The sequence below is a fragment of the Lacerta agilis genome, chromosome 13 (genome assembly GCF_009819535.1).
Source record: "Lacerta agilis isolate rLacAgi1 chromosome 13, rLacAgi1.pri, whole genome shotgun sequence".
Classification (NCBI taxonomy): Eukaryota; Metazoa; Chordata; class Lepidosauria; order Squamata; family Lacertidae; genus Lacerta; species Lacerta agilis.
The window spans coordinates 22,450,243-22,467,046 of record NC_046324.1 but is presented as its reverse complement, the minus strand read 5'-3'; the positions used below and the strand labels follow the sequence as shown (position 1 = coordinate 22,467,046).

Sequence of the window (16,804 nt, the reverse complement as noted above, 5' to 3'; positions counted from 1 at the left end):
GGTCCCCATTGGAGGAATGCTATGGCCCTAGGCATCAGACAGAAGCCACTCCCCCTGGATCCCTTTAACAGGATACAATTAACCAGGGAGGGGCAGGCAGAGGCTACAACCTCCCCTTCAGCCAATACATAGGCTTACCCAATGCCTAACCACCGGTCAAGCCAAAACCGACCCTCGACACACTCCACAATGTTATTTAACCAAATTTCGCTGTCCAGTTAAGACAGGTGTACCCCATTGTTGTGTTAGAAGGCCTCCTGGTGAAAGGTTGCCATTTAGGAGTTGCACCTTTTGTGCAACTGCATGGTTGACCTTCTTTCTCGCTCTATTGATGCCTGCCCGGGGGGGGGGGGGCTATCACGCCGATGCCGCCTTTCCAGCAGATGGAACCAAACAATGGTTATGCTTGGATGCAAGGCTAGGAGTCTTTCAAAGTCCTCTTTAATGCTCCATGTGAGGTTGATGCCTTTCCTTAGACCCAGGTCGTTTTCTCCAAGCTGGATGAAAGAAAGGGGGTCCAACACTTCACAATTGCACAGTGCACTGAGTTTGGGAACTGCACCAGTAAATCAGTCATGGAACTTGTGGTAGTGTACATGACCTTTCACAGCTGGCCTTACATCAAGGCTTTGACGAAATGCAGACCTGTGGAACATCTTCAGCCTATGTTCTTGGCTGTGTACTGCTGTGTATAATCACTATAAGGCTTACACCTTGGAGTTAATACTTCTTGGTGATTCATCAGTAAACACCCAAAGAGAGTCTAGTTGCCTTTCCTACAGCACAATGCCTGGTAGCATCTCTCTCTCTCTCTCTCTCTCTCTCTCTCTCTCTCTCTCTCTCCAGCATTTAAGAATTCCCATCATGTCAAATCTTGGAAATAATCAAAATAGCTCACCCCCTGGGTATTTTTATCCTCATGATAGATTTATGTAGGATTAAAAACTCTCTTTCCTTTATTTCCTTCCTGATTGCCTGTGAGATTATTTTGTTCCTACACTGGGAGGAATTAGTAATGCAACCTGTTTTGTCTGAGAATCTGTTCAGGTCTGAGACAATCCAACCTACAATTCAAGTCTCTGTAATGCTACAGCTCACTTCATTTCTCCTTATGTTCCATCCCTCTCCACACCACCCTTAGGTGTCAATGGAAAGGCGTTAAGACCCGGTGTGGAAAATCCAGTTTAATCATGGAACTGGAGAAGTCTTCTGTCTGGGGATCATTCAAACAAAAAACGAGAAGGTTACAGAACTTCAGCATCAGAAGGACTAAGAAAAGCTCTTCTAAACTAGTGGAGACCTGGAAAAGGCATCCGTTAGACCGACGTCTTAGTTCCTCAGTACCAGACATGTTGGATGTGGAGACAGTTGTTGAAGAAGGAATGAATTGTTCGCGTTCCAAGGCTCTGTCCACTTATTTCCCCAGTGGTTTTTCTGCAACAGAGATGTTCCTTCAGGAGAGCAGCAGCTCTTCCTCAAAACAGACTGGGGAGAAGTGGCAGTGGAACCAGCAGGAGACTATGCACTTGGAAATTGGAGTTGAGGAACCGGTTGCTTTTGGCCCACAGTTGAACGTGAAGCGGAAATCCAGTGAAGATCTCTTTGAATTATTGAAAAGAAGCAGTTTTAGCAGTGACCTTGCAGAAGATGTTCTTGAGGTAATGTGCCTGGGGGTTGACCAATGTCAGTGGGCTGGTTTAGATCTGATGCTAGAGGATGAGGGGGGACCTTTGGCCCTGTGTGCCACATTCCCTCAAGGTTGTGGAGGGAAAGTCAGTTGGTGAGCCCCCAAAGGGGATAAAAAATTTTTATATGCCATATAAACATATATATTAGTACTGTACAACAAGTGTATTACTAGGGGTGGGGGAGAAAGTAAATTCAGTTTGCATTTAAAAATGAATTTATCTAATTCACACTTTCTAAAACAGTATGCAAACTGAAACACAGCAGTCCTTTGAAATTCATCCTTTTCCGAAATTTGCAATGCAATTTGCCAACCAAGTAATGTGTACAAAAATGCATATACTGGGATAATGTCTCCACAAAAATGCATGTGTTGATGAAAATAACATATAAAATTGCATTATTTTAGGGAAAATAGTATGCAAAAATGTGTGTGTTAAATATGCACTAATATGCTGATGAATTTTCTCTCTCATCACAAACTGACACGGAAATGTGGAGAACCGAACTTTAAAATGGAAAGGTTAGAAAGTAAAACTGACATAGTCACCCATCCTTACATATTACACAGTCAACCAATTCCCTTCCAGTCCCCAACACTTCCCCTCCAAATCCTCGTATTGGTAGGGGAAACGCCACCATTCTTTCAACCTAGGATTTTAGGGCTCCTTTAGTTGGAAAGAATATGCCACCACAGCACTGGCCCACATCTGACGCCAGCTGGCTGGTGATCCAGTTTGTGGGATGGAGTGTTTGGTTGCCCTTCCCCTTTACCTTGTGCATAATGTGAAGTGTGAGATAGTTCATAGGCTTGTATACGCAACAGCAGAACAAAAGTAAAACAATAAATGCAGAAGGTCCTGGGTACAATCCCTGGCACCTCCAGGTGGGTCTGGGATTATCTCCTGTTTGAAACCCCCAAACGATGCTGCTAGTCAGTGTGGACAACAGATGAACCAATAGTCTAATAAGGCAGGCTCTAATGTTCCCGTTTATGTCAACCCTTTATTCAGAATCATGAGGACTGGAACCTTGGGAAAGTGCTGCAGCTTAGTGGTAGAGTATCTGGTTTGCACGGAGAAGGGTCTCAGGCTTAATCCTCAGTATCTCCAGGGAGGGGTTGGGAATGTCCTTCACCTGAAACCCTGCAGAGCTGCTGCTAATCAGTGTAGACCAGGCATGTCCAACAGGTAGATCGTGATCTACCGGTAGATCACTGGACGTCTACGGTAGATCACTGGTAGATCATTGGCTCCCCTCAAAGAAGCTGAACAACTGTGGCTCCCCTAAAAAAAAAGCTCAACATTTTACCTCCTCCCTGAAAAAACTCAACAACCTTGACCCGACCCCCCCATGGGCCTTCCTCCTTCCTAAAACAAACTTTGACCTGAAACCCCCCCCCAAAAGGGGGTAGATCACTGCCAGTTTTTAACTCTGTGAGTATATCACAGTCTCTTGGGAGTTGGCCACCCCTGGTGTAGACCATACTGAGATATCTAGACCAAGTAATCTGGCTTGCATGATTGTGCAGTTTGGATCATAGTGTGTATGGGCTCAGAGCACCAGGCTTGACACATTATGTATGTGAATGATGGGGGAAAGCATGTGACTTGGTCTGCTGTCCAGCGACATTCCTCAACTTGCTCAAAGATAAGCCCTTTCCTCCCTTCTTGCACCTTTCTCTTTTCTTTCTTTTTTTGCACTGGAATGGAACGTCGTCGCTGAAGGATTGAGCAACAGCAATACAATGCAATGTCAATACAACCTCTGTTCTATTCTTTTCATAGCGTTCGTATGGCGGAGGTTCCATCCTTGACTCCTCCAGCTCTTCTCAGCTGTTTGAGGAGCAGTCGGTGAGTGATACATTAAAAAAAAAAAATGAATACCAGGCTGTAAGCTGCAAATACCAGGTGCAGGTCCTCTGAAGCTTGTGTTAATAGAAATCACTTTTGTGGAATCTAGCAATGGGCATTGCATAACAGCAAGGAATGTGGAATAATTGTTCTGCGGTTAATAGTTCTCAAGGCAAATGGAGGTGGGTTGAGTTCACCTCAACCTAATGGGAAAGGGTATGGTTCCGTGCCAGACCATCTGATTTGTATGTGGAAGATCTGATTCAATCCTGGCATCTCTAGGTAGGGCTAGAAAAGTCCCCTGTCTGAAATCTTGGAGAAGACAATATTGAGCTAGATGGATTTTAACTCAGTATGTTCCTTGTGTTCTTCCTTCTGTAAGACTGGATCCTTCCTTCTGTAAGACTGGATCCTTGTGTAACTCTCATGTTGCCTCCTGCATAAGTAACCTTGTCTGCAGCACTAGTCCCCAATGGTGTGGTGACTTGCTCTGTAATCTGCTTTGGATGCACTGTGACCTAATAGAAAGGTGGGGAACATTTTTCAGCCCAGAGGCTGCATGTCCTTCCAGAGGACACACATGGGCAGGTAAAAGTAGGTGGAGCAATAAACATGACTCTTACCTTAGTCAATTATACAGTCTTCCAGGTTAGGCTGAGAGGTGGTGATTGGCCTAAGACAGGCTTCCTCAACCTCAACCTCGGCCCTCCAGATGTTTTTGGCCTACAACTCCCATGATCCCTAGCTAGCAGGACCTGTGGTCAGGGATGATGGGAATTGTAGTATCAAAACATCTGGAGGGCCGAGGTTAAGGAAGCCTGGCCTAAGATCACCCTGTGAGCTTCATGGCTGAATGGAAATTTGAACGTTGGTCTCCCAGGTCCTACTCTAGCTCTCTTTTTGTGATATTATTATTATTATTATTATTATTATTATTATTATTATTATTATTTTGACAAAGTAATAATCATACATAAATAAGAATAAAAATGGGCTCCCCACCACCAAGACCATTCCATTGTAACTATCCAACCTCCCAAAATTTCAGCACCTCTTGCGATGGTTTAATTCCTTTCCGTTTTAACAGTACAAATTCTACAAACACCCTCCGTATCTCCTCAGAATCATTTCTCCTGCATATTCACCATCTTACCTTAATGGCACATGTTAATTTATCATTAATAGCTATGTCCCACACCTCTTTATACAATTCTTCCATTTTATATTCTGCTTGCCCCTTCCGCTTCCTAGCTATCATGATTCGTGCAGCTGTCAATAAATTTGTGAGCAAGTCCTTTGTAGCCTGCGAAACTTCCAATGCTGCCTCTAGACTTTTGGTCAGCTTTAACCCAGTGATTTCTGTTATTTCCTTAAACAACCTTTGCCAGAAAAATTGTAGATATTTACATGTGGACATCATTCCCGGTTTCCTGGCATCCCCTCCAGCATAACACCGAATATTCCTTGTTTATTTGATTTAACCTGACTAGTGTTAAATACAATCTCCAAATTAATTTATAATAGTTTTCTTTTATTCTTATAGACAACGTTTTCAATGTACAATTCTCCCATATTTTCCCCAGCTTTGACTATCTATATGCCCTGTCTATATGCATATAGATAGAAGCTCTAGCTCTCTTAATGACTACACGACACTTGCTCCTCTCCCAATCCCTGTATTCATGTTACCTCTGCAAATGTGAATCCAGGGATGGCTAAACAAATGGCCCAGATTAGATGTATTAGTCAAACTGGCCATTACAAAGGGCCTCATGTCTTCCAATTTACTCCTTCCCTTCTTGGTTTAAACTATAGTTTACCTCCAGCTCATGGGATGCGGGTGGCGCTGTGGTCTAAACTACTGAGCCTCTTGGGCTTGCCAATCAGAAGGTCGGCGGTTCGAATCCCTGCAACAGGGTGAGCTCCCGTTGCTCGGTCCCAGCTCCTGCCAACCTAGCAGTTCAAAAGCACGCCAAAAAAGTGCAAGTAGATAAGCAGGTACCACTCCAGCGGGAAGGTAAATGGCGTTTCTGTGTGCTGCTCTGGTTTTGCCAGAAGCGGCTTAGTCATGCTTGCCACATGGCCGCAAAAACTGCGGACCGACACTGGCTCCCTCAGCCTGTAAAGTGAGATGAGCACCGCAACCCCAGAGTCGTCTGCGTCTGGACTTAACTGTCAGGAGTCCTTTACCTTTACCCATTACCTCCAGCTCATAACTGAAAATCCAGTTCAAGATATGGTTTCTGATTCTGGTTTGGAGGGAAACTATGGTCCCAATGGAACCAGAAAAGGAGCCTGAAGACAGAGTGATAGCAAATAAAATTGCCTGAGCACACAAGTGATGACAGTCAACGAGGGGCCTTAGATGACGGCCTTAACGCCTAGGCAAGACACAATGTGTTGTCTCTACTTTTAGTGGTCTTTCATGATTCCTAGAATTGTGATAGGGTGGATCTGTATTTAGTACCTATGAGAAGGCGAAACTGATGTATACCTTTCCCTTTGAAACTTTTCCCACAGATGCTTGAGGAAGGAAGCGATGGTTTGAGCAAATTGCCCACCACATTTGCATATCTGTTAACAATACATCTGAAGGAAGGCAGAAACCTGGTCATCAGGGATCGCTGTGGTGAGTCAGTCTCTTGCTATATGTATAATGCTGATTCTACTTCCTCTTCTTCTTCTTCTTCTTCTTCTTCTTCTTCTTCTTCTTCTTCTTCTTCTTCTTCTTCCTCCTCCTCCTCCTCCTCCTCCTCCTCCTCCTCCTCCTCCTCCTCTTCTTCTTCAATGTACAGATAATTGGAGTGGTGCTTTAGCTGACCTCTAGAGCTCTAGCTCCAAGAGCCAATTTTGCAACTTGCTGTGTACCTGAGGGTTGGGTCTTATCCTACACGTTATGATTTCTTGTACACATGATGGGATTTTGCACGCAAACTCTTTCTTTGTATCAACCATTCCATCACTGGCCATGAACTACTTTTTCTGCTTTCTGACTTCATAGTTTCAAGCCTGTCTTTGCTGCCACAAGAGCTACAAAACTGCTGCTTAAACAAAACAAAACAGAAGGGGAGCAGTTCTCAAAATCTCGATGCTTCTGCCCAGTACTAAATTTTTGCATTCATGGAGTAGTCACATGAAGTTGTCGTAGAGTGAGCTGGGATAATGGGTGAAAACCATCGAGGGAACCTGGGGTCCTCCAGCTGTGGTTGAGTCAGGATCTACGTTTGTGGGAAATACTAAGCTTTTACTTTGCAAAAACTACTTTATGTGTGACAGTATCCACAGGACACTGGGACAAAATCTGTGTCTGTTTTGGTGGTGCCCTCTTGTGGATGTTTCCCCGTGCTGCAGGAAAGACCTGCTATGCTTTAAACGTTTGTAAGGCGGCAGTGAGAGGCTGCTCACCTGCAAATCCATATGCGCATATTCACACAATCCTTGTGATAGAATTTCAGCTGTTTCATAAACTGGCAAAGTGTGCTCTGTATGTGGCAATTTCTGTCGGGAAAATGTATTTATATATTTATTTTAAAGCCTTTCTAAACCCCTTAATGTTATTAAAAAATGTACAGTATACAAACCAGTATCCAGTGTAGCCTAAAATCAACAAAACAGTATAAAGACATTAAAAAATTGAAACAGATCTAGGGAATTCATGCATATAAATCAGGGTCGAATCTTATGGTAAACGGGGAAAGCCTGAACAAAAAGGATAAGTCTTTGCAAGACGTTTGAAGCAACTGATGGGGCGACAGCAGTAAATATATGTTTTCCGATCACCACCCTGTGATATTCTGTAGAGTGTGGCACCACAAGTAGAATTTCTCCAGATGATCTAAGTCAGGGGTCAGCAAACATTTTCAGCAGGGGGCCGGTCCACTGTCCCTCAGACCTTGTGGGGGGCTGGACTATATATTTTTTGGGAGGGTGGGGGAGGAAATGAACGAATTACTATGCCCCACGAATAATCCAGAGATGCATTTTAAATAAAAGCACACATTCTATTCATGTAAAAACACACTGATTCCCGGACCGTCTGTGGGCCAGATTTAGAAGGCGATTGGGCCGGATCCGACCCCTGGGCCTTAGTTTGCCTACCCATATAGATCTTGCAGGTCTATAGAGGGGCAGGTGGTCTTTTACGTAGGTAACCTAGTCTCGATTTGCTCAGGACTTTATAGTTGTTGTTGTTGTTGTTGGTTATTACAGCTACTACTGTATTTATATCCCACCTTTCCCCCCTAGGAGCTCAAAGTGGCGCGCACACTTCTTCCCCCTCCTATTTTATCCCCAGAACAACCCTATGAGGTAGGTTAGGCTAAGAGGTAGGGACGCACCTTAAGTCACTCCGTGATCTTCATAGCTGCTTGGGGATTTGAACCCTGGTCTCCCAGGCCCTGGTCCAGCACTCTTAACCACTATGCCACACTACACCCATGGCTTTGTAGCTGCTTGGCGGGCAGCGCTCTTCTCCCAGCACAGCTATAATATCTGCATGCCCTGGTGCTCCACTCAGCAACTCGGCTGCAGCTTTCTACACCAGCTGCAGCTCCTGGACCAATCTCAAGCGAAGCCCTACATAGACTGCGTTACAGTAGTCCAATCCCTGTCCTGGAAAGGTGTAGTTGGCATTTCAACCTAATCTAATAATAGGCCCTCCTCACCACAGAAGTTGCATAAGCCTGAAAGGAGCACCCACAACCTGTACACCCGTTTCTTCAGAGACACCCTTCACAGACTATGGGTGTCAGCTTGATTTGGGGAGACTATGACTGTTTAAAGCAGCATGATAATGCTTTTAAATGTGTAGTGCAGACGGGCCCCTATATTTTAGAATGCTGTCAGACAAAGGGACCCTTTTAAGGTAGGAGTTACAGGAATGTGTAAATTTTGTTGCACATTTATTTATTTATTTATTTATTTAGGTCTATTGTAATTTCCCCAGTGATCATACAGTGAAGTGTAGGGTATAAAATGAATGACTAACAACTTGAATATTCCTAGCACTTCCTTTCTCTGATGCCAGGGGGCTGTACAGTGGTACCTCGGGTTAAGAACTTGATTCGTTCCGGAGGTCCGATCTTAACCTGAAACTGTTCTTAACCTGAGGTACCACTTTAGCTAATGGGCCTCCCGCTGCCACCGCCGCACGATTTCCGTTCTCATCCTGAAGCAAAGTTCTTAACCCGAGGTACTATTTCTGGGTTAGTGCAGTCTGTAACCTGAAACGCCTGTAACCTGAAGCGTCTGTAACCCGAGGTACCACGTATAAGAGTCTGATATATATTTTTGAGAAGTGTTTGCCCTTGAAACAAAATCTCTTTTACCAGGTATTTGAATTGATTGATTGGATTTATATTCCACCCTTTAATCCAAGGGGCTCAAAGTAGTATATGTGTTCCCCCTCTTCCTACATTTAATCCCCACAACAATCTTGTGAGGTAGGTTAGGCTGAGAGGCAGGTCTTAATCCAATACTCTTAACTACAAAACAAACTGGGTCTAGATTCTCTCTCTCTCTCTCTCTCTCTCTCTCTCTCTCTCTCTCTCTCTCTCTCCCCCCCCATTTTATAATATGCAAATGTATTTTGAAAAAAAGAGAAGAAAACTAGTGTGTCCTGATTTTATTAACTTTTGCCTCCCCCCCCCCCCCGTGGTATTTCCACTGATTTCAGGACACACCTACAGCAGTGAGAAACTCCGGGAAATTTCAGAGGCACTTCTCCCTTTAACTGCTAGAGGGCAGCAGTAACCATTTAAAACACCCTATCTGCCTCTAAATTGAGAAACATTAAATGCCTGTTGGATCGTACAGGCAGTGCATTTGTGATGCTAGGAAGCTCTCGCCGCAGAAGGAACTTTCCAACAATCTGCCCAAAACTCATACAGAGAGAATGGAAGAGGACTTGAGGCTAGGGCTCAAAACCTTTCTCTCTTATGAGAATGGCAAAACTGTGCATGGATATTTCAGATTAGTCTTGGGCCTAAACATGCCAATAACATAGAATCTCTTTCACTGGAAACATAGGCAGAGGTCATGCTACTGGGGTATTGCTGCTACTACTATTTCTTAATTTTTTGTTTTTTTTGATAGCCAAGGTGACATACCAATTAGAACATTGGACTTGGACCTGATTAATAAATTAATTGTAATAATAATAATAATAATAATAATAATAATAATAATAATAATAATAATAATTTTAACGTTCCTCTCACAGGGCTACAATTTCCAGAGTGGCTTAACAACCAATCCTTCTCATAATTCACAATTCAGGTTTTAGAATTCATACTCTGTCCCGCCCCTTATATTCGATGCCATTTATCTGTGTTAAGTAAATTATACTTAAGTGCTGCTTCAAATGTATTACCTGCTTAATATTTCTAGGTAATGCACCACACAAAACAAACAAATGTAGAAATTATTTACACTCAAGCTAGGCAGGAAGGCAGGGCCCCGAATAAATTTTCAATGTGCCCTATTTTTATTTTTTAAACGAAACAGTAGCATTTAGTAGTAGTAACATTTGACAGCATTTATGGGGGTTGTTTGAAGGGCAGAAAAATGTATAGTTCTTATTGTTTTCCTTTCAGCTTGTGCTTGCCTGCTTGGAAGGAAAACATGGCTATGCTGAAAGCATGTAGGTTAGAGAAAAAAACCCCCACAAAGTTTACAAGGGGAAAATATTTATTTATTTTTATTTCCCCCCCTAAAATGCATATACCTCTTGATTGTAAAACAACAATAACAAAACAACAACAAAAACAACAACACAAAATACCTCAAAGCTGTTTGCAAAATGAAAAAAATGGAAATAGCAGTAAAAATAGTTAAAAACAACTATTTAAAATATTTTTAAAATAATATTTAAAATAATAGTAGACTAAAAAGAGATAGAAACACATCAGCATATCCGTGCCTGGACATGTTTGCCTAAACAAAAATGTTGTAGCCAAAAAGGGTACAGCGAAGGAGCCTGTCTGGTGGTCCATTGGCAGGGAGTTCCAAAGGTTGATTGCTGCCAGACTAAAAGATTGATTTCTTACAAATGCAGAAAGGGGTATTATGTGTTGCATGTAACAGTTCCAGGTATAGCATATACAATCGTACCTTGGATCTCGAACGCCTTGGCTCCCAAAGAAATTGGCTCCCGAACAATCGAAACCCAGAAGTGAGTGTTCCGGTTTTTGAACGATTTTCAGAAGCCGAATGTCCGGTGCTGCTTCCGCGGCTTCTGATTGGCTGCAGGAGCTTCCTGCAGCCAATCAGAAGCCGTGCTTTGGTTTCCAAACGTTTTGGAAGTCGAACGGACTTCCGAAACGGATTCCGTTCGACTTCCAAGATACGACTGTATATTTATTTAAAAAACAGATGTTCTTGGGCTACTAAGCACGGAGGGGAAGTTAGCATATATTTATTTAAAAACAGATGTTCATGGACTACTGTGTAGGATCTCGGCACAGACGGGAAACATAGCTGTGCCAGCAGCACGCAGGTTAGAGAAAATATCTGTGCAGAGTTCAAGAGGGAAGGCCGAATGGACATATTTTGAAACGGGGAGTCGCTTGGCTAGCAGTTCGGATCTCGGCAGCCGTCTCTCTGCTTAAGGAAATGCCTCTCAAAGCTGCTGATTATTGGGGTTAAAGCCCATCTGTTGGCTGATGCACACGAAAGCTCATACCAAGAACAAACTCAGTTGGTCTATAAGGTGCTATTTTGTTTCGGCTCATCACTTGTTCACCCTTGGCGTCGCCATCTCAAGCACCGGAGGCTCCTTCCTCCTTTCGCCCGTTGACTCCTTTCTCACCCCTCCTCCTCGCTGGCTTGCCTAGTAGAGACGTTACTTTCTTGACAGTGAGACAATCTTCTTCTTCTTCTTCTTCTTCTTCTTCTTCTTCTTCTTCTTCTTCTTCTTCTTCTTCTTTGCCGGGGTGGCCTCAGAGAGAGAGGCCCTCCCTCGCTTGCTGTGTTTGGTGCTTTTCTCTCGCCTCTCCTCTTCTCTCTCTCTCCACCCCCCCCCGCCCGGCGCCTCTCAATTATTTCCCCCCTCACAATTAACGTTCTCCTAACTTGACACTCCTACCTCCCCCACCCGTTTTGGTGCTGTCAACTGCCGTCCCCCCCCTTTTCTCCCTATTAATTCCAGACATTAATATTTTCTTTCACGCAAGTGCTGCCGTTCACCCGTGAAACAGTTTGAACATTATGTAGCTGTCAAGATACCTAGGGATTACCCGGCGTGCTTTGCCTCCGTAAGTGACACCGCCGAGGCCCTGCTTCTGAGATGTTTATTTTGAGAGTAAGCTGACAAGCATGAAGTCCTGATCCCAGGGAGGCAATCTCATTTAATTAAAAGGCTCTTTCATTATAGTTCGCCTCCCGCCGCCCACCCCCCCCTCAGCCGCCCGCCAACCCATCCGTCCCCCCAATGCACGCTTAAAAAAAAAAGAAAACTAACAGAAACAGCAAAACCCTTCGTTTTGCACGAACGGCATTGTTTTACAGTAAGGGGAGGCGGGGTAGCAGCCGTGGGGATGTTCCGGCAACCGTAAAACTTCCAGCGTTGATGTGAGAAACACAGAATATCCCCACAGAGAATGTTTTTCTCCCCTTCTCGAAGAGGAGAGGTTATTTGGGGATTGAATATTGCATTAGCCGGGGAAAGAAACATATTGTCTCTGTTCATTTCCTTTATTCTTCATTTTTAAAAGTGCTTTGTTGTGCGGTTCTTATTCCATTTAGGAAACAGATAAGTGAATGCGTTTGGACCAACCTGCCTTCAATCTCCTTATTCATGTTTTCATTCTACCAGTTGCTTCCCTGGCCTCCTTCAGATATAGCCTTTTTAATGTAGTTAATAGTTGAGGGACTTCTTTTTTTTTTTTTTTAAAAAAATATTATTAATAAGCTTGCAGCCTCTGCTTATCAGGGAGATAAAGGCCGGCTCTTCTCTTGAGCCTTCTTGTCTACCCTTCCTTTATTTTATTTTTAAGAAAGGAGAGAAGGGACCGGAATATTTAAGAGAAATTAACAATAGAACGTGAGGCAAATCACCTCTGTTCATCTCATTTCTAAGCATTGAAACATCCTCTGGAAGGTTATTGGAAATGCTTAACGCTCAGCGGTATTATCTGTGGAGCTTTGCCCTTCTGTGAATGTGCAATGATAGTAGTTCTCTTCCCCTGCATTAAATAAAAGGATATCCCATTCTAAGTTGGCTGATCCATGGAAGCCTATGGCCACATTCACACTACACATTTAAAGCACCATGATGCTGCTTTGGTTTCCCCCCAAAGAATTCTGGGAGCTGTAGTTTGTTAAGGGTGCTGAGTTTTGTTAGGAGGCCCCTATTCCCCTCACCGAGCTGCAATTCTCAGGGTGGCTTAATAATCAATCCCTCTTGATAGGGAACTCTGGGAATTGTAGCTCTGTAAGGGGAACAGGGGTCTCCTAACAACTGTTAGCACCCTTAACTACAGCTCCCAGAATTCCTTAGGAGAAACCATGGCTGTTTAAAGTGGTATCATAGTGCTTTAAATGTATGATGTGAATAGAATGTGGCATCTCTCTCTTTATCTCTTTTTCTGGCTGAGGTGGGAATGGACAGAGCAAAGATGTGTGAAAACATACAATGATGGAAGCAAAGCAGTATGTCCCCCCAACCCCCGAACTGTTGCAGGCACCCGCAATATTGAGAGCAGAATAGCCTTATCCCATATTCAGCCACTCAACTGCTTCGATCTGAGGAACTGGCAATGTTACAGGTGGAACAGAATACTCACCCCGCACTTGCAAGAAATCAATCCATTTGTAAACTTGGAAACCAATCAGAGGTTTTCTTACAGTCAAGTGGTACATAAATTTTGTTAAATAAACAGTGCTGAAAGTGGTCGTGCATTATGTATTAATTATTCCTTACAATATATTTATATATCTTGATTGTAAAAGCAAAACAAACCTCAATGTGTTTCGTGGAAAGAATAAAACCATGAAATTATCAGCAAAAAAAGCCCAGAATTCAAACCCCCCCCCCCAAAATAATAATAATAAAAACCAGCAATAAGCTGAAAGCCAGATCAAAACACATTGTCAGCATTCTATATTTCTGGGTAGGTTTGCCTAAACAAAAAAGTTTTTGCCTAAACAAAAAAGTTTTTAGGTGCTGAAAAGAGAACAGCGAAGGAGCTTTCCCGATGCCAATCAGCAGGGAGTTCCGAAGTGTGGGTGGTGCCACATTAAAAGTTTGATTTCTCACAAATGCGGAACGAGCAACAATGCCAGTTCCATGTCTAACAGCACTGATACTATCATAATCACAAATCACCACGAATGTACGATAAAAAGGACATCTGGAGACGTCCCTTAATTAACTTAATCCTTTTCTCATTGTAGAGTGCCAAGATACACCGTTTGGGAATTACTGGTTTAACCTGATAGCCGGGATAACGCTTTCTAGATCGACTGAATTCTTTTCGTTCTTCCTTGTTCAGGTACGAGTGACCCTTATGTGAAGTTTCAGCTGAATGGGAAAACGCTTTACAAAAGCAAAGTCATCTATAAGAACCTGAACCCTGTTTGGAATGAAACGGTCATAATTCCAATACAGGCCCTTGACCAGAGACTCTGTGTGAAGGTAAGCTGTTGATTGGAGCTGCCGCCAAATTTTGACTAAAATGGCCTGGGGATGGCTGGCTTTTGACCACATTAAGCTAGAACCTCAGGTATGACAACCCTATCTGGATGCTGATAATTTTTCTTTGATGATCCATGCTCTGGCCAGAGCCAGCATGGTGTAGTGGTTAAGAGCGGTGGACTCGTAATCTGGTGAACCGGGTTCGCGTCTCCGCTCCTCCACATGAAGCAGCTGGGTGACCTTGGGCTAGTCACACTTCTCTGAAGTCTCTCAGCCCCACTCACCTCACAGAGTGTTTGTTGTGGAGGAGGAAGGGAAAGGAGAATGTTAGCCGCTTTGAGACTCCTTCGGGTAGTGATAAAGCGGGATATCAAATCCAAACTCTTCTTCTTCTTCTGGCAACCCTCCTCTTTGGATTGCTGCAATGCATTGCATATGATGTTGTCTTTGAATGTCCCTGCTATCATCAGAGAAATGTTGGAGGGTATGAGAAGGTAGTCAAGGAGCTTCACTTGGGTCCCATATTTAAAGCAGTGTTATACCACTATGAACTGTCATGGCACCTCCCCCCAAAAATCCTGGGATCTGTGGTTTGTGAAGGATACTGCTGAGAGTTATTTGGTGATCCCCAACTCCCCTTACAGAGCTACAGTTCTCAAAGTGGCTTGACATCTCAGCCCCCATCTCAGAGAAGAGTCTGGCTATAGTTATGCTAGATTTTAGTGTACATTTGAGATTCTCATTTTAAATAGTCTTATTTATAATTTGTTCATCCCTCCACGAACACATGTTACGGGTGGCTGGTAGATAGAATAAATACACAAATAAAACCTCTCACACCTAAGGAATTATCTTTGAGATGTGCTGTCTACAAGCAGATGGCATCTTGAAAATACAGAACAGATGATGTTCTCGACTGACATTGATTCGATTTGAGAATGGCCTCGGAACTTTGCAATTCCCCTCCGTGTTTCTTCTCTGGGTTAACATATTTGTAGACAGAATGAGTTTCTACCCAGAGTGGCTATAGACTAATCTATTCTAGCCCTTCACCCATAGGTAGAATTTACGATATAGCAACCCCCAGTCCATTTCTTGCATATGTAAAAGGTAAAGGGGACCCCTGACCATTAGGTCCAGTCGCAAACGATTCTAGGGTTGCGGCACTCATCTCGCTTTACTGGCTCAGGGAGCTGGCATACAGCTTCCAGGTCTTGTGGCCAGCATGACTAAGCTGCTTTCTGGCGAACCAGAGCAGTGCACGGAAACGCCATTTACCTTCCCGCCGGAGCGGTCCCTGTTTATCTACTTGCACTTTGATGTGCTTTCGAACTGCTACGTTGGCAGGAGCTGGGGCCGAGCAACGGGAGCTCACCCCGTCACGGGGATTCAAACCGCCGACCTTCTGATCGGCAAGCCCAAGAGGCTCAGTGGTTTAGACCACAGTGCCACCCGCGTCCCCTTGCCTATTGTACGTGGATTCTAATTCTCAGCGTAGTTCTTTTCCCGATGGAAAGAAAGCAAAGCCAGACCAGGCACTTTCTCAGGAGTGCCACTCTTAGTAGGAAAGAGTTAGATTTTTTAAAGTATTTCAAAAGCCTGCCTAACTACCAGTGATGATGGGGAAAACGAACCCAAATCTGTACGTAATAGACAAGGTTTGTATTCTTCTGTAAGCAGTTTCATGATTTGCATGCAGAGAAGGCTTTGGTTTCATTCCCCGGCATTTCAAGATTGGGTTAAGAAAGACGTGTGTCTGAAACTCTGGAGAGCCCCTGCCAGTCTGTGAAGGTAGTGCTGAACTAGATGGATCAGAATCATAGAATCGTAGAGTTGGAAGGGACCCCCACAGTCATCTAGTCTAATCCCCTGCAATGCAGGAATCTCAGCTAAAGGAACTTGACTTTGGTACAAAGGAGCTTATAGTCCTAACTTTCTGTTGAAAGCTGTCTCTTATCCATAGAACAAGCCTTCGTAATAGCAGTTGCGAGCACTGCCTATAGATAAAAACACCTATTTCTGGGCATAATCTCAATGAATAGTTTTAACTATCGGTATGTTAGGAACCATCTGTCTGAGGGTGGCAAAGGCAAGCTTTATCCCTTAAAAAAACAAAACAAAAAACCCAGCGACTTTAAAAGTTAACAGCTTGTCAGGTTTTCTTATTTCTTTTGAGTATTTTTAAAGAAAAAAAATGTGTTCATGGTTTTTGTTTGAAACTTCCAAAACTGCATTTACAAAAAATAAAAATTACAAATTGGTTTTAGGGAAAATTTGAGTTCTTTTGTTGACAAAAGTGAACAAAAAATATTGAGGGGTGTTTTTTCGTTTTTCTTTTTTTGGGGGGGGGGGTGGAGAGAAGTGCTATGAATACACCTGAAAACTTTTCAATGGCTTTATTTGCACATAACATGAAACCATGGTTTGCTCAACAAACATCGAGCCATCTCTCAGATGAGCAAACATAGGCCAATTTCGCTCTCCAAAGCTAGGTTTGTTTTCCAGTTGTCTTGCCTATAGCCTGTTGGATATCTGAGCTGGGGTAGCCAATTAAAGCATAACTGAGCAGAATGGTTAGGCTCACACCAATACCAAAGTAGAGTTTAAACAAGCCATGGTTTGTAAACCAACA

The 16,804-nt window shown here is 43.4% G+C and overlaps 1 protein-coding gene across 1 annotated transcript in view; it reads left to right on the top strand.

The window, feature by feature from the left end:
• Window positions 1–1,125: 1,125 nt before the first annotated feature.
• Window positions 1,126–16,804, top strand: part of MCTP2 (multiple C2 and transmembrane domain containing 2) — a 95,501-nt gene continuing 79,822 nt past the window's right edge. The window contains exons 1-4 of the mRNA XM_033167102.1: window positions 1,126–1,658; window positions 3,474–3,539; window positions 6,060–6,168; window positions 14,030–14,172. Of these exons, the coding sequence (XP_033022993.1) occupies window positions 1,191–1,658; window positions 3,474–3,539; window positions 6,060–6,168; window positions 14,030–14,172 (786 nt within the window). The 5' untranslated portion in view covers window positions 1,126–1,190. The remainder of the gene's footprint in view (window positions 1,659–3,473; window positions 3,540–6,059; window positions 6,169–14,029; window positions 14,173–16,804) is intronic.